This window comes from Zophobas morio, unplaced genomic scaffold (genome assembly GCF_036711695.1).
Source record: "Zophobas morio isolate AGI-343-1 ecotype UQ-CSIRO unplaced genomic scaffold, CSIRO_AGI_Zmor_V1 ptg000018l, whole genome shotgun sequence".
Classification (NCBI taxonomy): domain Eukaryota; kingdom Metazoa; phylum Arthropoda; class Insecta; order Coleoptera; family Tenebrionidae; genus Zophobas; species Zophobas morio.
In genome coordinates, this window is record NW_026972123.1 from 1,194,837 (window position 1) to 1,218,508 (window position 23,672).

At 26.4% G+C, this 23,672-nt stretch overlaps 1 protein-coding gene across 3 annotated transcripts in view; it reads right to left on the minus strand.

Moving 5' to 3' along the window:
* The window catches only part of Asx (Additional sex combs), a 51,979-nt gene that overhangs the window by 9,829 nt on the left and 18,478 nt on the right, over positions 1 to 23,672 (minus strand). For all 3 annotated transcript variants that reach the window (XM_064058291.1, XM_064058292.1, XM_064058293.1), the window contains exon 3: positions 4,461 to 4,783. In XM_064058291.1, the coding sequence (XP_063914361.1) occupies positions 4,461 to 4,783 (323 nt within the window). The remainder of the gene's footprint in view (positions 1 to 4,460; positions 4,784 to 23,672) is intronic.

Here is a 23,672-nt window from a genome sequence, read left to right on the forward strand (position 1 = left end):
GTTTTCATTTTAAATAATATGTAATGATTTTTAAAATGCTTCCATTTTTCAATTTTACAATTTTACAATTTTTCCCTTGTACAATGATAGGGTTTTAAAGATTTTTCATTTATTCGATCTTTCAATTTTACGATTCTTCAATTTTTCACTTGTTCGAATTTTCGATTGGCAATTTTTCGCTTCGGTTTTTTATTTTCTTTAATTTATAAATTTTCAATAATTTAATTTTCCGATTTGCAATTTTTCGAGTTTCCATTTTTACATTTTCCAGTTTTCGATTTTCCAACTTCTGGATGTTTAAATTTTTGATTTTGTAATTTTTCGATTTGCAATTTCACGAGTTTTTTTAATGTTGCGATTTTATCATTTTTCTCTTTTTCAATGTGAAATTTTACAATTTTTCGATGTGCAATTTTAGATTTTTCAGTTTCATGATTTTTCAATTTCCCAACTTTTGAATATTTGCATTTTTGAATTTTACAATTTTTTGTTTTTCCAATTTTTCGTTTCCACTATTTTTCGATTTGCAATTTTCCAATTTTTTTGTTATTTGTACTATTCGTAACTCTTCGATTTTCATTTTTAAATGTTTCAGATTTTCAATTTTCCAACTTTTGGATATTTAAAATTTAGATTTTGTACTTTTTCGATCTCCAATTTCAGGAGTTTTCAATCGATGTATAATTTCTCAATTTTTCGATTTTTATTTGCTTTATTTTTTTTTTTCAATTTGTCGGGTTTTCAAAGTTCTAATTTTATAATGTTTCGATTTGCAAATTTTGTGGTTTTTAATCTTTCGATTTTTAACTTTCAGATTTTTTAATTTTTCTTGTTTTTATTTTAAATATGTAACAATATTTTTTAAATACTTCCATTTTTCAATTTTACGATTTTAGAATGTTTCCTTTTTTCAATTTTTATTTAATGAATTTGAAAACTTTTAATTTTATTCGACCTTTCAATTTTTCGTTTCGGTTTTTTATTTTCGTTATTTTTACAAATTTTCAATAATTCAATTTTCCGTTTGCAACTTTCCGTGTATTCGATTTTCCAACTTCTGGATGTTTCAATTTTTGATTTTGTAATTTTCCGATATGCAATTTCACTAGTTTTGAATGTTCGGATTTTATAATTTTTCTCTTTTTCAATGTGAAATTTTAGAATTTTTGGATTTCTCAATTTTTTCGATTTGCAATGTTTCGGTTTTCAATTTTAGATTTTTCAGTTCCAAGACTTTTGAAATTTTGGAATTTTTAGATTTTGTAATTTTTCGATTTGTTTCTCGTGTTCTCAGTTTTTAATTTTTAATAATTATTCGATTTTTTAATGTTTCTATTGATAATTTTGTGTTCTTTCAATTTTTTGATTCCTTAATTTCCCATTTCTTCAATTTTTTGTTTTTTTAATTTTTGATTTTTCAATTTTTGTTTCCTCAATTTTCGAGTTTTCAATTTTTCATGTAGATTTGCAATTTTTCGTTTGGGTTATTTAATGTTCTAATTTTACAATTCTTTGTTTTTTCAATTCCGATTTTTAAAAATTCTTCGTTTTTTCAATTCCGATTTTAATTTTTAAATGTTTCAATTTATTGATTTTGCAATTTTTGGGTATTTCAATGATTATATTTTGCAGTTTTTTTTCTTTATTTTTTCCATTTTTCGGTTTTTCAACATTTTGATTATATGTATTATAATTTTTTGCTTTTTCATTTCCAATTTTTTCAATTTTTCGATTTGCAATTTTTCAATTCTTTTATTAATTTCTCCATTTTCGAATTTTCGATTTTTCAATTTTTTATTTTTCGATTTTTCAATTTATCGGTTTTCAACTTTTAAATATTTTTATTTTTCTTGTTTTCATTTTAAACATGTAATAATAACTAATAATTTTTATTCGACCTTTCAATTTTTCGTTTCGGTTTTTTATTTTCTTTATTTTTACAAATTTTTGATTTTGAAATTTTTCGATATGCAATTTCACGAGTTTTCGATAGAATTTTTCTCTTTTTCAATGTGAAATTTTAGAATTTTTGGATTTTTCAATTTTAGATTATTCAGTTTCAAAATTTTTCAATTTTCCATCTTTTGAATTTTTCAATTTTTGGATTTTGTAATTTTTCGATTTGTTTCTCGTGTTCTCAATTTTTAATTTTTCAATTTTAATGTTTTCAGTTTTCCGTTCCTTGAATTTTTCATTTTTTTGTTTGTTCAATATTTCGATTTTTCAATTTTTCGGTTTTTCAATTTTTGATTTGCAATTTTTCTTCTTTCCATTTTAAATATGTAATAATAACTATTATTATTAAAATATTTCACTTTTTTTTAGAATACTTCTCTTTTTCAGTTTTACGAATTTATAATTTTTCCGTTTTTCAATTTTTCGTTTCGGTTTTTTATTTTCTTTATTTTTACAATTTTTCGATTTTTCAATGTTGCAATATTATTATAATTTTTAAAAATTTTTCAATAATTCCATTTTTCAATTTTTTCCCCTCAATTTTACGATGTCTAACTTTTCGATACTTCAATTTTTCGGTTTTTCATTTCTTCAATTTTTCGATCGGGTTTTATTTTCTTCATTTTTTTTTCGACTTTTAGGTTTTTAATTCTGATCTATATTTTGTTTTTTCAATTAAGATTTTTAAAAATGTTTCCTTGCTTCAATTTTTCGATTGGGTTTTTAGTTTTTCAATTTTTAGGTTTTTTAATGTTTGGATCCATAATTTTGTTTTTATTTCAATTTCTTTTTCTCAATTTTTCGATTTACAATTTTTCAAATCTTCATTTTTATGTGTTTTGATATTTCAATTTTTAGATTTTGTAACTTTTCACATCGCAATTTAACGAGTTTTCAATTTTTTAATTTCTGAATTTTTCATTTCTTCAATTTTTCGATTGGGTTATTTTCTTTATTTTTTCAATTTTTAGGTTTTTCAATGTTCTGATTTATAATATTTTGTTTTTTTTTTTAATTAAAATTTTTTAATTTTTTTCTTTCTACAATTTTTTCGATTTGCAATTTTTCAATTCTTCAATTTTTTTTGTTTCCTCAATTTACGATTTCATTTTTATATGTTTCGGATATTTCAATTTTTATATTTTGCAACTTTTCGACTTGACAGTTTCATGAGTTCTCAATTTTTAATTTTTCAATTTCACGATTTTTCAGTTTTTCATTTTGATCTGCAATTTTTCGCTTCGATGTTTTATTTTAATTTTTTCAATTTTTCGGTTGACTTTATAATTTTTTGCTTTTTCAATTAAATTTTTTTCAATTCTTCATTTTTTTTTGTTACTTCAATTTTACGATATATCGAGTTATCATTTTTAAATGTTTCAGTCTTTCGATTTTACAACTTTTGGATATTTAAATTTTGTAATTTTATGAGTGTTCAATGTTTCGGTTTTTCATTGGTCGGATTTTATAATTTTTTGTTTCTTGAATTTTACGATTTTCGAATTTTTCGATGTTGCAATCTTTCGGCTTTGGAATTTTGACGATTTTATAATTTTTCGGTTCGATTCGTATTTTCTTCTTTCCAATTTTTCGATTAATTTTATTTTCGATTTTAAAGTTTCCCGATTTGAGTTTCAATTTTTCGTTTCTTCAGATCTTCGATTTGCAATTTTTCTATTTTTCACTTTTCCGATTATACAATTTTTCGTTTTTCCGTTTTTCGATTTTTCAACTTTTCGAATCAAAAAATGGAAAAATTGTAAAATTGAAAAATCAAAAATGAAAAACGAAATATGTAGTATAAAATCAAAACTTTGAAAAATCTAAAAATTGGAAATCAAGAACTTAAAAAACGAAATATTGTAAAATCGAAATACTGAAAAGTAAAGAAATCGGGGAATCGAATAATTGAGAAATCAAAAAATTGCAAAATTGAAAAAATGAAAAATTGTGATATAAGATCAAGAAAATGATAATTAAAAAATTAGGAAAATGAAAAATAACAATCAAGAACTTGAAATATTGAGGAAACAGAAAAATTAAAAATTGAAAAACTGAAAAATCGAAAAAAAAAGAAACCCAAATGTTAAAAAATGAAAAAATTGAAAAAAAAATGGAGAAACGAAAAATTGTGATCTCAAAAAATTGTAAAATCCAAAAAGCAAAAAATTGTGATATCAAAAATTGGTCGAAGGTGAATAAATCCAATTTTTCGAAAAATTAAAGACTTGATTTTAGAAATTTTCAGTACTGTAGTCCCAAATTTTCGGGAAAATGGAGTGTCCTTTGATAGGTTGCATATTCCTTGAAATATAAATTTCCTTGCGGAAGGTGGACCCTTAATAACCAAGTCCAGAAACACAGTACCCAGCTTTCAATCTGGGCCCATAACCTGTTACTACTCCAACTTTATTGTACGAAAATACAAATCCGGAATTGACACTCAATAATTATTGCAAGCCTTCTTCAACATTTATCACACCAAAAAGAACCCAATCTCTCACCTGGTTGCCTGTGAACTCCTGGTAGTTCTGGCCGGCCTTGGCGTTCGCCGCCGCGCCGTTGTCGCTCTCGGTGCTGCCCAGCGCGGCCGCCACCATCTCCGAGTCCATCTTGACGTCGTAGTGCCAGTCGTTCGGCACCGGGAACGTGCCCTCCTCGAGCCGCACCTCGAGCTCCTCCTGCATGGGGATGACCTCCACGTGCTCGGCGGGGTTCTCTTGGCCGACGATGCCCGCGGGAACGGATTCGAGCGCGTGCAAAGGCACTTCGAGCAGCTTTTCGGTGCTGGAGTCGACCAAGTCCCAGCAGCAGTCCTGGGTCGGAGCTGGAATACGAAAAGGGTGATTTAGATCGTGGAAACAATTGGCGCTGAATCGACGATAATGGATTGTTTTGGTTTGGCGAGTCAATTCTGCAGAGTCGACGCGATTAGTAAGGCGAGCGTGCGGATTTTTAGACGGTTAGACCACCAAAGGTGATGCGGAGGCGGCGGCAATTTTTTTTTTAGAGGGTGCGTTGGGTGGTGTGTTTACGGAAGAATTACGCGTTGTTCTGACGAGAAATCAGTGTTTTGTTATCAACAATTTTTTTGTGAAAGTTTTTTGACGTGTGTGTGGAAAAACTGAGTTGTATTAAGAAAAACGTCGTTAAAAAAATTTAGAAAAATTAGGAAAAGAAAGAAAACGTATCTACAAAAGCCCCACACTTAATATTATTACAAACACATTTTTATTATGAGAGCTGGTCGGTTTTTGTCGTTATCAGTTAACCGCAAACTTTGTTGTGCCAAGTCAAGAATTTATAGAATGTTAAAAAATAAAAATAAATAAATGACCACAGACTTTCTAAACAAGGCACTTTTTTTTCTTTAGGGTATTACTTCTGGAGCACCAAGATATTACAACTAGCAAAGGTTGGCTCGTATTAAATATTTCTGGAAGCCTTGATACTGGCTTTCTACTATTCTACAACATTTAGCGATTTAACTTGGAAACTATACAACCCACTACTCTAAAATCTTACGACATCATAGCATGATTCTGATATGGATCTATTCTTTTTTTTTAATATATTACTTGCATCCCCACCATCAAATCGATGACGTCACTTGAAAATTTTACAGTTACCTGCTATGTAAATTTAATAAATTAAAATTAATAAAAATCTAACAATTATTTTAGAAAATACAAAATCGGCAAAATTATACCAAGATTTTTCAATAATAATAACAATAATAATAATAATTAAAAAAAAAGAAAATGATGTGTTGTTTTCGAAAGAATTTGAACAAATCTTAGGGGCCCTGGTGCCTTATTTCAGAAATAATTTGAAAAAAAATTGGGATGTCTGTTGTCATTAAAAAAAAAAATAAAAAAAATGTGTCTGTTTTTAGGAATTTCAAGAATTCCTGGGTGTGTGATGTTTTGTTTTTGGAAAAAAAAAAGAAAGAATCAATGGAGTCTATGGTGGTTTTTTAAAGAATTTAAACGAATCTTGCCCCCATGGTATCTTGTTTTTGAAACTTAAAAATCGAAAAATGGGAAAGTTGAAAAATCGAAAAAATGAAAATTCGAAATATTGAAAAATCCTAAAACTGAAGTATCGAAAAATTTAAAAATTGAGGAAAACTTGAAGAATCGAAACATTCAAAAATCCCGAAATTGAAACATCGATAAATTGAGAAAATGAAAAACTGAGAAATCGAAAAGTCTAAAAGTCGAAAATTTAGAAACCTCAAAAATTAAAAATTGAAAAATCGTAAACCTGTAATATCGAAAAATAAAGAAATTGAAAGTGAAAATTTTAATTAATTAATTTAAATTTAATTGAGAAATCGAAAAATAAAAAATCCAAAAATCAAAAAGTCGAAAAATCTAAATATCGGATAAAAAAAACGAGAAGTCCAAACATCGAGAAATCGACAAGTCAAAAAATCAATTAACCCAGAAATTGAGAAATCGAAAAATTGGAAATTTAGAAACGTCAAAAAATGAAAAATCAAAAAAATTGGGAAGTCGAAAACTGAAAAATCCAAGAGTCGAAAGAAAAATCGAAAAACTGAAAATTCGAAATATTGAAAAATCCTAAAACTGAAGTATCGAAAAATTGAAAAATCGAAGAAAACTTGAATCGAAACATTCAAAAATCCCGAAACTGAAACATGGAAAAATTGAGAAATTGAAGAACTGAAAAATCGAGAAATCGAAAAGTCTAAAAGTCGAAAAATCCATTAATAGAGAAATTGCGAAATCGAAAATTTAGAAACCTCAAAAATTGAAAATTGAAAAATCGTAAAACTGTAATATCGAAAAATAAAGAAATTGAAAGTGAAAATTTTAATTACATAATTAATTTAAATTTAATCGAGAAATCGGATAAAAAAAAACGAAAACTCCAAACATCGAGAAATCGACAAGTCAAAAAATCGATTAATCCAGAAATTGACAAATCGAAAAATCGGAAATTTAAAAATATCAAAAAAAAAATGAAAAATAAAAAAAAATGAGAAATCGAAAAGTGAAAAAATGGAGAAATCGAAAATTTGAAGAGTCGGGAAACTGAAACATCCAAGAGTTGAAAAATCGAAAAAAACTTGAATCGAAACATTCAAAAATCCCGAAACTGAAACATCGAAAAATTGAGAAATCGAAAAACTGAAAAATCGAGAAATCGAAAAGTCTAAAAGTCGAAAAATCCATTAATAGAAAAATTGCGAAATCGAAAATTTAGAAACCTCAAAAATTAAAAATTGAAACATTGTAAAACTGTGATATCGAAAAATGAAGAAATTGAAAAGTGAAAAATTTAATTAATTAATTTGAATTTAATCGAGAAATTGAAAAATAAAAAATCGAAAAATCAAGAAGTCGAAAAATCTAAATCTCGGATAAAAAACCGAAACTCCAAATATTGAGAAATCGACAAGTCAAAAAATCGATTAATCCAGAAATTGAGGAATCGAAAAATCGGAAATTTAAAAACGTCAAAAAAATTAAAAATAAAAAAAACTGAGAAGTCGAAACGTGAAAAAATGGAGAAATCGAAAATTTGAAGAGTCGGGAAACTGAAACATCCAAGAGTTGGAAAATCGAAAAACTGAAAATTCCAAATATTGAAAAATCCTAAAACTGAAGTATCGAAAAATTGAAAAATCGAAGAAAACTTGAAGAATCGAAATATTGAAAAATCCCGAAACTGAAACATCGAAAAATTGAGAAATTGAAAAATCGTAAAACTGTACTATCGAAAAATGAAGAAATTGAAAAGTGAAAAATTTAAGAAATTGTAAAGTGAAAAATCGGAAAATCAAGAAGTCAAAAAATCAAAGCATTGAAAAGACGATAAATTTAAATATCGAATAATAATAATAATAATAATAATAATAATAAAAAAACGAGAACTCCAAACACCGAGAAATCGAAAATTTAAAAACGTCAAAAATTGAAAAACCAAAAAATTGAGAAGTCGAAAAGTGAAAAATGGAGACAACTTGAAGAATCGAAAGATTCAAAAATCCCGAAACTGAAACATCGAAAAATTGAGAAATTGAAAAATTGAAGAATCGAGATATCGAAAAGTCTAAAAGTCGAATAATCCATTAATACAGAAATTGCCAAATCGGAAATTTAGAAACCTCAAAAACTGAAAAATGGAAAAATCGTAAAACTGTAATATCGAAAAATGAAGAAATTGAAAAGTGAAAAATTTAAGAAATTGAAAAGTGAAAAATTTAATTAATTAATTTAAATTTAATCCAGAAATTGAAAAATTAAAAAATCGAAAAATCTAAATATCGGATAAAAGAAACACGAAAACTACAAATATCGAGAAATCGACAAGTCAAAAAATCGATTAATCCAAAAATTGAGAAATCGAAAAATTGGAAATTTAGAAACGTCAAAAAATGAAAAATCAAAAAAATTGGGAAGTCGAAAACTGAAAAATCCAAGAGTCGAAAGAAAAATCGAAAAACTGAAAATTCGAAATATTGAAAAATCCTAAAACTGAAGTATCGAAAAATTGAAAAATCGAGGAAAACTTGAATCGAAACATTCAAAAATCCCGAAACTGAAACATGGAAAAATTGAGAAATTGAAGAACTGAAAAATCGAGAAATCGAAAAGTCTAAAAGTCGAAAAATCCATTAATAGAGAAATTGCGAAATCGAAAATTTAGAAACCTCAAAAATTGAAAATTGAAAAATCGTAAAACTGTAATATCGAAAAATAAAGAAATTGAAAGTGAAAATTTTAATTACATAATTAATTTAAATTTAATCGAGAAATCGGATAAAAAAAACGAAAACTCCAAACATCGAGAAATCGACAAGTCAAAAAATCGATTAATCCAGAAATTGACAAATCGAAAAATCGGAAATTTAAAAATATCAAAAAAAAAATGAAAAATAAAAAAAAATGAGAAATCGAAAAGTGAAAAAATGGAGAAATCGAAAATTTGAAGAGTCGGGAAACTGAAACATCCAAGAGTTGAAAAATCGAAAAAAACTTGAATCGAAACATTCAAAAATCCCGAAACTGAAACATCGAAAAATTGAGAAATCGAAAAACTGAAAAATCGAGAAATCGAAAAGTCTAAAAGTCGAAAAATCCATTAATAGAAAAATTGCGAAATCGAAAATTTAGAAACCTCAAAAATTAAAAATTGAAACATTGTAAAACTGTGATATCGAAAAATGAAGAAATTGAAAAGTGAAAAATTTAATTAATTAATTTGAATTTAATCGAGAAATTGAAAAATAAAAAATCGAAAAATCAAGAAGTCGAAAAATCTAAATCTCGGATAAAAAACCGAAACTCCAAATATTGAGAAATCGACAAGTCAAAAAATCGATTAATCCAGAAATTGAGGAATCGAAAAATCGGAAATTTAAAAACGTCAAAAAAATTAAAAATAAAAAAAACTGAGAAGTCGAAACGTGAAAAAATGGAGAAATCGAAAATTTGAAGAGTCGGGAAACTGAAACATCCAAGAGTTGGAAAATCGAAAAACTGAAAATTCCAAATATTGAAAAATCCTAAAACTGAAGTATCGAAAAATTGAAAAATCGAAGAAAACTTGAAGAATCGAAATATTGAAAAATCCCGAAACTGAAACATCGAAAAATTGAGAAATTGAAAAATCGTAAAACTGTACTATCGAAAAATGAAGAAATTGAAAAGTGAAAAATTTAAGAAATTGTAAAGTGAAAAATCGGAAAATCAAGAAGTCAAAAAATCAAAGCATTGAAAAGACGATAAATTTAAATATCGAATAATAATAATAATAATAATAATAATAAAAAAAAAACGAGAACTCCAAACACCGAGAAATCGAAAATTTAAAAACGTCAAAAATTGAAAAACTAAAAAATTGAGAAGTCGAAAAGTGAAAAATGGAGACAACTTGAAGAATCGAAAGATTCAAAAATCCCGAAACTGAAACATCGAAAAATTGAGAAATTGAAAAATTGAAGAATCGAGATATCGAAAAGTCTAAAAGTCGAATAATCCATTAATACAGAAATTGCCAAATCGGAAATTTAGAAACCTCAAAAACTGAAAAATGGAAAAATCGTAAAACTGTAATATCGAAAAATGAAGAAATTGAAAAGTGAAAAATTTAATTAATTAATTTAAATTTAATCGAGAAATCGAAAAATAAAAAATCGAAAAATCTAAATATCGGATAAAAAAACCGAAAACTTCAAATATCGAGAAATCGATAAGTCAAAAAATCGATTAATCCAGAAATTGAGAAATCGAAAAATCGTAAATTTAAAAACGTCAAAAAAATGAAAAATCAAAAAAATTGAGAAGTGGAAAAGTGAAAAGATGGAGAAATCGAAAATTTGAAGAGTCGGCAAACTGAAACATCCAAGAGTTGGAAAATCGAAAAACTGAAAATTCGAAATATTGAAAAATCCTAAAACTGAAGTATCGAAAAATTGAAAAATCGAAGAAAACTTGAAGAATCGAAACATTCAAAAATCCCGAAATTGAAACATCGAAAAATTGACAAATTGAAAAATCGAGAAATCGAAAAGTCTAAAAGTCTAAAAATCCATTAATAGAGAAATTGCGAAATCGAAAATTTAGAAACCTCAAAAATTGAAAAATTGAAAAATCGTAAAACTGTAATATCGAAAAATGAAGAAATTGAAAAGTGAAAAATTTAAGAAATTGAAAAGTGAAAAATTTAATTAATTAATTTAAATTTAATCCAGAAATTGAAAAATTAAAAAATCGAAAAATCTAAATATCGGATAAAAGAAACACGAAAACTACAAATATCGAGAAATCGACAAGTCAAAAAATCGATTAATCCAAAAATTGAGAAATCGAAAAATTGGAAATTTAGAAACGTCAAAAAATGAAAAATCAAAAAAATTGGGAAGTCGAAAACTGAAAAATCCAAGAGTCGAAAGAAAAATCGAAAAACTGAAAATTCGAAATATTGAAAAATCCTAAAACTGAAGTATCGAAAAATTGAAAAATCGAGGAAAACTTGAATCGAAACATTCAAAAATCCCGAAACTGAAACATGGAAAAATTGAGAAATTGAAGAACTGAAAAATCGAGAAATCGAAAAGTCTAAAAGTCGAAAAATCCATTAATAGAGAAATTGCGAAATCGAAAATTTAGAAACCTCAAAAATTGAAAATTGAAAAATCGTAAAACTGTAATATCGAAAAATAAAGAAATTGAAAGTGAAAATTTTAATTACATAATTAATTTAAATTTAATCGAGAAATCGGATAAAAAAAACGAAAACTCCAAACATCGAGAAATCGACAAGTCAAAAAATCGATTAATCCAGAAATTGACAAATCGAAAAATCGGAAATTTAAAAATATCAAAAAAAAAATGAAAAATAAAAAAAAATGAGAAATCGAAAAGTGAAAAAATGGAGAAATCGAAAATTTGAAGAGTCGGGAAACTGAAACATCCAAGAGTTGAAAAATCGAAAAAAACTTGAATCGAAACATTCAAAAATCCCGAAACTGAAACATCGAAAAATTGAGAAATCGAAAAACTGAAAAATCGAGAAATCGAAAAGTCTAAAAGTCGAAAAATCCATTAATAGAAAAATTGCGAAATCGAAAATTTAGAAACCTCAAAAATTAAAAATTGAAACATTGTAAAACTGTGATATCGAAAAATGAAGAAATTGAAAAGTGAAAAATTTAATTAATTAATTTGAATTTAATCGAGAAATTGAAAAATAAAAAATCGAAAAATCAAGAAGTCGAAAAATCTAAATCTCGGATAAAAAACCGAAACTCCAAATATTGAGAAATCGACAAGTCAAAAAATCGATTAATCCAGAAATTGAGGAATCGAAAAATCGGAAATTTAAAAACGTCAAAAAAATTAAAAATAAAAAAAACTGAGAAGTCGAAACGTGAAAAAATGGAGAAATCGAAAATTTGAAGAGTCGGGAAACTGAAACATCCAAGAGTTGGAAAATCGAAAAACTGAAAATTCCAAATATTGAAAAATCCTAAAACTGAAGTATCGAAAAATTGAAAAATCGAAGAAAACTTGAAGAATCGAAATATTGAAAAATCCCGAAACTGAAACATCGAAAAATTGAGAAATTGAAAAATCGTAAAACTGTACTATCGAAAAATGAAGAAATTGAAAAGTGAAAAATTTAAGAAATTGTAAAGTGAAAAATCGGAAAATCAAGAAGTCAAAAAATCAAAGCATTGAAAAGACGATAAATTTAAATATCGAATAATAATAATAATAATAATAATAATAATAAAAAAACGAGAACTCCAAACACCGAGAAATCGAAAATTTAAAAACGTCAAAAATTGAAAAACCAAAAAATTGAGAAGTCGAAAAGTGAAAAATGGAGACAACTTGAAGAATCGAAAGATTCAAAAATCCCGAAACTGAAACATCGAAAAATTGAGAAATTGAAAAATTGAAGAATCGAGATATCGAAAAGTCTAAAAGTCGAATAATCCATTAATACAGAAATTGCCAAATCGGAAATTTAGAAACCTCAAAAACTGAAAAATGGAAAAATCGTAAAACTGTAATATCGAAAAATGAAGAAATTGAAAAGTGAAAAATTTAAGAAATTGAAAAGTGAAAAATTTAATTAATTAATTTAAATTTAATCCAGAAATTGAAAAATTAAAAAATCGAAAAATCTAAATATCGGATAAAAGAAACACGAAAACTACAAATATCGAGAAATCGACAAGTCAAAAAATCGATTAATCCAAAAATTGAGAAATCGAAAAATTGGAAATTTAGAAACGTCAAAAAATGAAAAATCAAAAAAATTGGGAAGTCGAAAACTGAAAAATCCAAGAGTCGAAAGAAAAATCGAAAAACTGAAAATTCGAAATATTGAAAAATCCTAAAACTGAAGTATCGAAAAATTGAAAAATCGAGGAAAACTTGAATCGAAACATTCAAAAATCCCGAAACTGAAACATGGAAAAATTGAGAAATTGAAGAACTGAAAAATCGAGAAATCGAAAAGTCTAAAAGTCGAAAAATCCATTAATAGAGAAATTGCGAAATCGAAAATTTAGAAACCTCAAAAATTGAAAATTGAAAAATCGTAAAACTGTAATATCGAAAAATAAAGAAATTGAAAGTGAAAATTTTAATTACATAATTAATTTAAATTTAATCGAGAAATCGGATAAAAAAAACGAAAACTCCAAACATCGAGAAATCGACAAGTCAAAAAATCGATTAATCCAGAAATTGACAAATCGAAAAATCGGAAATTTAAAAATATCAAAAAAAAAATGAAAAATAAAAAAAAATGAGAAATCGAAAAGTGAAAAAATGGAGAAATCGAAAATTTGAAGAGTCGGGAAACTGAAACATCCAAGAGTTGAAAAATCGAAAAAAACTTGAATCGAAACATTCAAAAATCCCGAAACTGAAACATCGAAAAATTGAGAAATCGAAAAACTGAAAAATCGAGAAATCGAAAAGTCTAAAAGTCGAAAAATCCATTAATAGAAAAATTGCGAAATCGAAAATTTAGAAACCTCAAAAATTAAAAATTGAAACATTGTAAAACTGTGATATCGAAAAATGAAGAAATTGAAAAGTGAAAAATTTAATTAATTAATTTGAATTTAATCGAGAAATTGAAAAATAAAAAATCGAAAAATCAAGAAGTCGAAAAATCTAAATCTCGGATAAAAAACCGAAACTCCAAATATTGAGAAATCGACAAGTCAAAAAATCGATTAATCCAGAAATTGAGGAATCGAAAAATCGGAAATTTAAAAACGTCAAAAAAATTAAAAATAAAAAAAACTGAGAAGTCGAAACGTGAAAAAATGGAGAAATCGAAAATTTGAAGAGTCGGGAAACTGAAACATCCAAGAGTTGGAAAATCGAAAAACTGAAAATTCCAAATATTGAAAAATCCTAAAACTGAAGTATCGAAAAATTGAAAAATCGAAGAAAACTTGAAGAATCGAAATATTGAAAAATCCCGAAACTGAAACATCGAAAAATTGAGAAATTGAAAAATCGTAAAACTGTACTATCGAAAAATGAAGAAATTGAAAAGTGAAAAATTTAAGAAATTGTAAAGTGAAAAATCGGAAAATCAAGAAGTCAAAAAATCAAAGCATTGAAAAGACGATAAATTTAAATATCGAATAATAATAATAATAATAATAATAATAAAAAAAAAACGAGAACTCCAAACACCGAGAAATCGAAAATTTAAAAACGTCAAAAATTGAAAAACCAAAAAATTGAGAAGTCGAAAAGTGAAAAATGGAGACAACTTGAAGAATCGAAAGATTCAAAAATCCCGAAACTGAAACATCGAAAAATTGAGAAATTGAAAAATTGAAGAATCGAGATATCGAAAAGTCTAAAAGTCGAATAATCCATTAATACAGAAATTGCCAAATCGGAAATTTAGAAACCTCAAAAACTGAAAAATGGAAAAATCGTAAAACTGTAATATCGAAAAATGAAGAAATTGAAAAGTGAAAAATTTAATTAATTAATTTAAATTTAATCGAGAAATCGAAAAATAAAAAATCGAAAAATCTAAATATCGGATAAAAAAACCGAAAACTTCAAATATCGAGAAATCGATAAGTCAAAAAATCGATTAATCCAGAAATTGAGAAATCGAAAAATCGTAAATTTAAAAACGTCAAAAAAATGAAAAATCAAAAAAATTGAGAAGTGGAAAAGTGAAAAGATGGAGAAATCGAAAATTTGAAGAGTCGGCAAACTGAAACATCCAAGAGTTGGAAAATCGAAAAACTGAAAATTCGAAATATTGAAAAATCCTAAAACTGAAGTATCGAAAAATTGAAAAATCGAAGAAAACTTGAAGAATCGAAACATTCAAAAATCCCGAAATTGAAACATCGAAAAATTGACAAATTGAAAAATCGAGAAATCGAAAAGTCTAAAAGTCCAAAAATCCATTAATAGAGAAATTGCGAAATCGAAAATTTAGAAACCTCAAAAATTGAAAAATTGAAAAATCGTAAAACTGTAATATCGAAAAATGAAGAAATTGAAAAGTGAAAAATTTAAGAAATTGAAAAGTGAAAAATTTAATTAATTAATTTAAATTTAATCCAGAAATTGAAAAATAAAAAAATCGAAAAATCTAAATATCGGATAAAAGAAACACGAAAACTACAAATATCGAGAAATCGACAAGTCAAAAAATCGATTAATCCAAAAATTGAGAAATCTAAAATCGGAAATTTAAAAATGTCAAAAAAATGAAAAATCAAAAAAATTAAGAAGTCGAAAAGTGAAAAAATGGAGAAGACGAAAATTTGAAGAGTCGGGAAACTGGAACATCCAAGAGTTGAAAAATCGAAAAACTGAAAATTCGAAATATTGAAAAATCCTAAAACTGAAGTATCGAAAAATTGAAAAATCGAAGAAATCTAAAATCGGAAATTTAAAAATGCCAAAAAAATGAAAAATCAAAAAAATTGAGAAGTCGAAAAATGAAAAAATGGAGAAGACGAAAATTTGAAGAGTCGGGAAACTGAAACATCCAAGAGTTGAAAAATCGAAAAACTGAAAATTCGAAATATTGAAAAATCCTAAAACTGAAGTATCGAAAAATTGAAAAATCGAAGAAATCTTGAAGAATCGAAACATTCAAAAATTCTGAAACTGAAACATCGTAAAATTGAGAAATCGAAAAATCGAAAAGTCTAAAAGTCGAAAAATCCATTAATAGAGAAATTGCGAAATCGAAAATTTAGAAACCTCAAAAATTGAAAAATTGAAAAATCGTAAAACTGTAATATCGAAAAATGAGGAAATTGAAGAGTGAAAAATTTAATTATGTAATTTAAATTTAACAGAGAAATCGAAAAATAAAAAACCGAAAAATCAAGAAGTCAAAAAATTTAAATATCGGATAAAAAAAAACGAAAACTCCAAACATCGAGAAATCGACAAGTCAAAAAATGAAAAATCAAAAAAATTGGGAAGTCGAAAACTGAAAAATCCAAGAGTCGAAAGAAAAATCGAAAAACTGAAAATTCGAAATATTGAAAAATCCTAAAACTGAAGTATCGAAAAATTGAAAAATCGAAGAAAACTTGAAGAATCGAAACATTCAAAAATCCCGAAATTGAAACATCGAAAAATTGAGAAATTGAAAATCTGAAAAATCGAGAAATCGAAAAGTCTAAAAGTCGAAAAATCCATTAATAGAGAAATTGCTAAATCGGAAATTTAGGAACCTCAAAAATTGAAAAATTGAAAAATCGTAAAACTGTAATATCGAAAAATGAAGAAATTGAAAAGTGAAAAATTTAATTAATTAATTTAAATTTAATCCAGAAATTGAAAAATAAAAAATCGAAAAATCTAAATATCGGATAAAAAAAAACCGAAAAGTCCAAACATGGAGAAATCGACAAGTCAAAAAATCAATTAATCCAGAAATTGAGAAATCGAAAAATCGGAAATTTAGAAACGTCAAAAAAATGAAAAATCAAAAAAGTTGAGAAGTCGAAAAGTGAAAAAATAGAGAAATGGAAAATTTGAAGAGTCGGGAAAGTGAAACTTCCAAGAGTTGGAAAATCTAAAAACTGAAAATTCGAAATATTGAAAAATCCTAAAACTGAAGTATGGAAAAATTGAAAAATCGAAGAAAACTTGAAGAATCGAAACATTCAAAAATCCCGAAATTGAAACATCGAAAAATTGAGAAACCTCAAAAATTGAAAAATCGTAAAACTGTAATATCGAAAAATGAAGAAATTGAAAAGTGAAAAATTTAAGAAATTGAAAAGTGAAAAATTTAATTAATTAACTTAAATTTAATCGAGAAATCGAAAAATAAAAAATCGAAAAATCTAAGTATCGGATAAAGAAACACGAAAACTCCAAATATCGAGAAATCGACAAGTCAAAAAATCAATTAATCCAGAAATTGAGAAATCTAAAATTTAAAAACGTCAAAAAAATGAAATATCAAAAAAATTGAGAAGTCGAAAAGTGAAAAATGGAGAAATCGAAAATTTGAAGAGTCGGGAGACTGAAACATCCAGAGTTGAAAAATCGAAAAACTGAAAATTCCAAATATTGAAAAATCCTAAAACTGAAGTATCGAAAAATAGAAAAATCGAAGAAATTTTGAAGAATCGATTATATAAATATTTTCCATTGCTGTTGTTCAATTGCATTAGAAACATGAATAGTTCGTAATCTTAAGGTAAATAGTGAATTTGCAAACAATAAAAAAAAATTACACGTGCTGACGAATTCATCGATTCTTTCTTTAAACAACCGCCTTTTATTTTTAACTTTTCAAATGCGGTTTTCCAGTTTCTTGTTTTCCAGTTTTTAGATTTTTTTTGGTTTGTCGATGTTTCTATTTCCCATATTTTAGATTTTTCAGTTTTTCAATATGTAGATTTACCGATTTTTCATTTTGTCCGATTTTTCGGTTTTTACTTTTACAGTTGTGGAATTCTTCGATTTTTCAATTCGATTTATCTTTTCTACATTTTTCGATTTTTCGTTTTTAAATTATCCAAATTTTCAATTTCGCGATTTTTTCAGTTATCGCTTATCATTTTTCAATTTCACAATTTCCTAATTTTTCCATATTTCATGATTGTATTTTATTTTTTGATGTTTCAATTTTTCCTTTTTCAGTTTGTGTTTAATAATTTTGCATTTTTTCAATTTTTCATGTAACTATTCGATTTTTCAACTTGTCCGATTTTTCGGTTTTCACTTTTACAGTTGTGGAATTCTTCGATTTTTCAATTCGATTTTTTTGGTTTTTGTTCTACATTTTTCGATTTTTCGTTTTTAAACTATCCAAATTTTCAATTTCCCGATTTTTTCAGTTATCGCTTGACAATTTTTCAATTTCACAATTTCCTGATTTTTCCATATTTCATGCTTGCATTTTATTTTTAGATGTTTCGATTTTTCCTTTTTCAGTTTGTGTTTAATAATTTTGTATTGATCCCATTTTTCAATTTCTCTTTCAGGCCTATTCGATTTTTCAACTTTTCCGATTTTTCGGTTTTCACTTTTACAGTTGTGGAATTCTTCGATTTTTCAATTCGATTTTTTTTCCTACATTTTTTGATTTTTCGTTTTTAAATTATCCAAATTTTCAATTTCCCGATTTTTTCAGTTATTGCTTGTCAATTTTTCAATTTCACAATTTCCTAATTTTTCCATATTTCATGTTTGTATTTTATTTTTTGATGTTTCGATTTTTCCTTTTTCAGTTTGTATTTAATAATTTAGCATTTTTTCCATTTTTCAATTTCTCATTTAACTATTCGATTTTTCAACTTGCCCGATTTTTCGGTTTTCACTTTTACAGTTGTGGAATTCTTCGATTTTTCAATTCAATTTTTTTTGGTTTTTGTTCTACATCGGATAAAAAAAAAACAAAAACTCCAAACATCGAGAAATCGACAAGTCAAAAAATGAAAAATCAAAAAAATTGGGAAGTCGAAAACTGAAAAATCCAAGAGTCGAAAGAAAAATCGAAAAACTGAAAATTCAAAATATTGAAAAATCCTAAAACTGAAGTATCGAAAAATTGAAAAATCGAAGAAAACTTGAAGAATCGAAACATTCAAAAATCCCGAAACTGAAACATCGAAAAATTGAGAAATTGAAAAACTGAAAAATCGAGAAATCGAAAAGTCTAAAAGTCGAAAAATCCATTAATAGAGAAATTGCGAAATCAAAAATTTAGAAACCTCAAAAATTGAAAAATCGTAAAACTGTAATATCGAAAAATGAAGAAATTGAAAAGTGAAAAATTTAAGAAATTGAAAAGTGAAAAATTTAATTAATTAACTTAAATTTAATCGAGAAATCGAAAAATAAAAAATCGAAAAATCTAAGTATCGGATAAAGAAACACGAAAACTCCAAATATCGAGAAATCGACAAGTCAAAAAATCAATTAATCCAGAAATTGAGAAATCTAAAATTTAAAAACGTCAAAAAAATGAAATATCAAAAAAATTGAGAAGTCGAAAAGTGAAAAATGGAGAAATCGAAAATTTGAAGAGTCGGGAAACTGAAACATCCAAGAGTTAAAAAATCGAAAAACTGAAAAACTTAAAAGTGAAAACTCGAAAAGAACCATTGAAAAATGACAAATCGAAAAATTGAACAACGAAAAATAGAAAAAATTTAAAGTGAAAAATTGTAAACATAAAGAAAATAAAAAACCTAAACGAAAAATTGCAAATTGAAAATTCGAGGAAGCGAAAAATTAAAAAATCGAAAAATCAATCTCGAGAAACTCAAATCGAAATTTAAACTTGAAAACATCAAAAACTGCAAATCCAAAAACTGAAGAAAAAAATAAAAATAGAAGAGTTGTAATTTTTTATAATTAGTTTTTAGTGTTGTTTTAGAACCAATTTGAAAAAATCTTGAGGTTCTTAGGGCTTTTTTAAAAGATTTTTGGATTGATGATGTACTCTTTTTCAAATTATAGTGGGTCTCTTTCGTCGTGTTTTTTTCTTAAAAAAATTTTAGAAATCCCTGGTGTTTTGTTTTTGAAAGTAAGTATTTGTAGGAATCTTAGGTCCTAGGGTCATTTTTTAAGAATTTAAAACAATGTTGAAATGTTGGTGGTCTATGGTGTCTTGTTTTTCAAAAATTGAACCAAGAATCTTGGGTACCCCCCGCTATATTGTTTTTAAATAGATTAAAAGAACTTTGAAGCCCCTTCAACAAATTTTTGGGATTCCCTGGTGTTTTTTTTTTAAGAGTTTGAAAGAATTTTGGAAGCTTCTGATGTTATTTTAAACGAATTTGAAAAAATCTTGGAAGTCTATGGTGTTTTAATTTAGTAATAATTTTATAAAATTTTGGGCTCCCTAGTGCTTTTTTTGAAAATTGATTTTTGGGGGTCTGTGGGATTGTTTTTTTAAAAAAGTCAAAGAATCTCGGGAACTTCAGGTGGTTTTTTAAAGCAACCTGATGTTTTATTTTTAGAACGAATAAAAAAAAAATTGGGAGCTTTGGTGTTTTTATTTAAAACAAATAAAAAATTTAAAATATTTGGGATCCCCAGTACTTTTTTTTAAAGATTTGAAAAGACTTTTGGGGCCCCTAGAGCAATTTTTGAAAGAATCTTGAGTCCCTTGCGTCTTTTTTTTAAGGATTTAAGAGTTCTGGTGGTCTGTTTTGTTTTTCAAAAAAATATAAAAAATCTTAGGCTCACCTGGTTTTATTTTCGAAAGATTTTAAATGAACCCTGGAACCATCTAAAAAATCGTTTATGCTTTTGACGAATTTTAAATTGGGGCTGCTTGGTGTTTTCTTTTTGAAATTTTTGAAAAATATTTGAAATTTTGGGGGTCTCTGGTGTTTCGTTGGAGAAAAAAAATCTTGGGAGCTTCTTTTGTATTTTTTTAAGAATTTAAAAGAATCTTGGGACCGTCCTTGGCGACTTGTTTTTGAGAATCTTGGGTCTCTTGAGTTTTTTTTATTAAGAATTTAAAAGATTTTTGGGTCTGTCGTGTTTTTTTTTAATCTCGGGGGCCTCTGGTTTTTTTTTTTTTTTTGGTATTTAAAAGAATCTTGTTTGTTGTTTTCAGAGCCCCTTCAAAAAATTTTGCGACTCCTGGAAGTTTTTACTTTTCGAAGTATTTGAAAAAGTCAGCTTTTTTTAACATTTCAAAAGATTTTTGGGATCGCTGGTGTAGTTTTTGAAAGAATCTTGGGTCCCTAGCGTCTTATTAAAGAATAAAAAAAAAATTCTAGACCCTCTGGTGGGTTTTTAAAATATTTAAAATAATCTTGGACTCACTTGGGTGTTTTATTTTCGAAATACTTGATGTTTTCTTTTTGGAGTATTGAAAATTTTTGAAAAATATTTGAAATTTTGGGGTCTTTGATGTTTTTTTTGTTTTTTAAATTGAACGAATATTATGAGCTTTTCTACTGTTTTTAAGAATTTCAAAGAATTTTGAGACCCTCCTTGGTCACTTGTTTTTGAGAACCTTGGTCCCTTGCCTCTGTTTTTAAGAATTTAAAAGATTTTAGGATTTGTGGTGGGTGTTTTTTGAAAGAAATTGAAATAATCTCAGGAGCCTCTGCCGGTTTGTCAAGTATTTAAAAGAATCTTGGGGCTCCTTGGTGTTTTCTTTTTGAAATATTTGAAATTTTTGAAAAGTATTTGAAATTTTGGGGTTTTTTGGTATTTTGTTTTTGAAAAAAAAAAAAAAAAAAATTGAACGAATCTCGGAACCCTCTCTTCTACGTATTTAAAGAATTTAAAACAATCTTGGACCCTCCTGGTGACTTGTTTTTTGAGAATCTTGGGTTCCCTTTTTTTAGAATTAAAAGATTTTGGGTCTGTGGTGGGGCCTTTTTTTTTGAAAAAAATTAAAACAATCTCCGGAGTCTCTGGTGGTTTTTTAAAGTATTTACAAAAATCTTAGGACCACCTAGTTTGTTGGTTTTGGAACCCTAGAGGCCCTTAAAAAAATGCTTTTCTTTAAGATTTGAAAAGATTTTTGGGGTCGCTGGTGTAGTTTTTGGAAGAATCTTAGGCCCCTTGCTTGTTTTTTTTAAGGTTTTAAAAGATTTTTAGGTCTGTGGTGGTTTTTTGAAAAAAAAAAAAAAAAATTGAAAAATTCTCGGGAGGTTCTGGTGGTTTTTTAAAATATTTAAAAGAATCTTGGGCCGACCTGATTTTTTTGTTTTGGAACCCTACAGCCCTTGAGTATTTGAAAAAAATCTGCGTTTTTTAAGATTTGAAAAGATTTTTGGGATCACTGATTTAGTTTTTGGAAGAATCTTGGGTTTCTAGCGTCTTTTTTAAAAAAATTAAAAGAATTTCGAGAGTCTCTAGTGGGTTTTACATTTATTTAAAAGAATCTTGAATAACCCTGAAACCCCTTTAAAAAACTTTTGGAAACTCCCGGTGTATTTTTTTATGAATTTGAAAAAATCTTTGGACTCCTTGGTGTTTTCTTTTTGAAAGTATTTCAAAGAGTCTTGAGTCCCTCGCGTCTTTTTGGATCCTTTGATAAAGATTAGAACCTTGGAGCCCCCTCAAAAAAAAAAAATTGGGAATCCCTAGTTTATTATTTTTGAAGAATTTTGGTAGTCTCTGGTGTTTTATGTTAGAAAGAATTTAAAAGAGTCTTAGGGACCCTCGGTGTTTTGTTTTTGAAAAAAATGATCCACGGCTGCCTTTGATAGCGTTTTTTATTGCTGTCTCGGTACATACAATTTATTTGTCTATCTGTTCAACAATTTGATGACGTCATCTCAATATTTTACACTGATAGGTCCAGACTTTCGGAAAAAATTCCAAACTGTGCAAATTTTGACCGTTTTTTGGTCTCTAGTTATACTTAACCTAATGTGCAGACATATAGCGCGTATTTTAAAAATACAAAAAGCAACACATGCAGTAAAAAATTATTAAAACCTTCGCCATTAATTTAAAATCAGTTATTAATTTAATATCGCGCCAAAACATCCAAAAATTGAGAAATAAAAAAAAAGAAAAATCCAAAATTTAGAAATTTGAAAAATTGAAAAATTAAAATATCGAAAAATTGAAGATTGGGAAATCGAAACACCAAAAAATCAAAAAAAAAAAACAAAAATCTAAAATTCAAAAATCAAAAAATTGAACATTCGAAAAGCCAAAAAGTCGAAAAATCGAAACGTCGGAATGTTCAAAAACTGAAACATCGAGAAATCAAAACATCAACAGTAGAGGAGTCAAAAAATCAAAAAATTAAGAAATCAAATTAGACCAAAATTGAAAAATCGAAAAGTTAATAATTGAAAAATTGAAACATTTTTAATGAAAAATTGAAAAATCTAAAAATCGAGAAATTGAACAATCTAAAAATTAAACAATTTAAATATCGAAGAATTGGAAAACCAAAAAATCTAAACCGAGAACTTGAAAAATCGAATAATCGAGAAATCAAAACATCAAAGAAAACAAAAAAATTAATGGAAAATGTAGAACTTAAAAACTGAAAAATTAAAATACCTATCGAAAAATTGAGAAACCGAGAAATCTAAACATCAAAAAATGGAAAAATTGAAGAACCGAAACATTGCAAAATCCCAGAACTGAAATACTGAAAAACAGAAAAATGGAAGGAAAATTGAAAATAGAAAAAGTGAAAAAATTCAAAACTGAAATCTTGAAAAACTGAAAAATGGAAAGAAAATTGAAGAATCGGAAAAGTGAAAAAATCCAAAACTGAAACATTGAAAAATTCAGAAATGGAAAAATTGAAAAATCACAATTGAAGAAAGAATTGAAAAATCGAGAAATAGAGAAATGGGAAAATCAAAAAATCAGTTAATCGAAAAATTGAGAAATCGAGAAATTTAGAAACGCCAAAAATTGAAAACTGAAAAATAAAAAAAATTAAAAATCGTAAAACTGAAACATCGGAAAATTGAGAAATCGAAAAATGAAGAAATTCGAGAAACCGAAAATATGAAGAATCGAGAAATCGAAGAATCGATAAATTGAAAAATCCCGGCAGTAATATGTCGAAAAATTGAGAAATCGAAATCGGGCAAAACTGAAGTACCGTAAAGTTAATAAATTGAAAAACTGAAAATTTTTGAAAAAAAATCGTATCAAAAACTAAAAATTCAAAAAATCGAGAAATTGAACAATCAAAAAATCAAAATATTGAAATACCAGTAAGTTGATAAATAGGAAAATTTAAAAAACAAA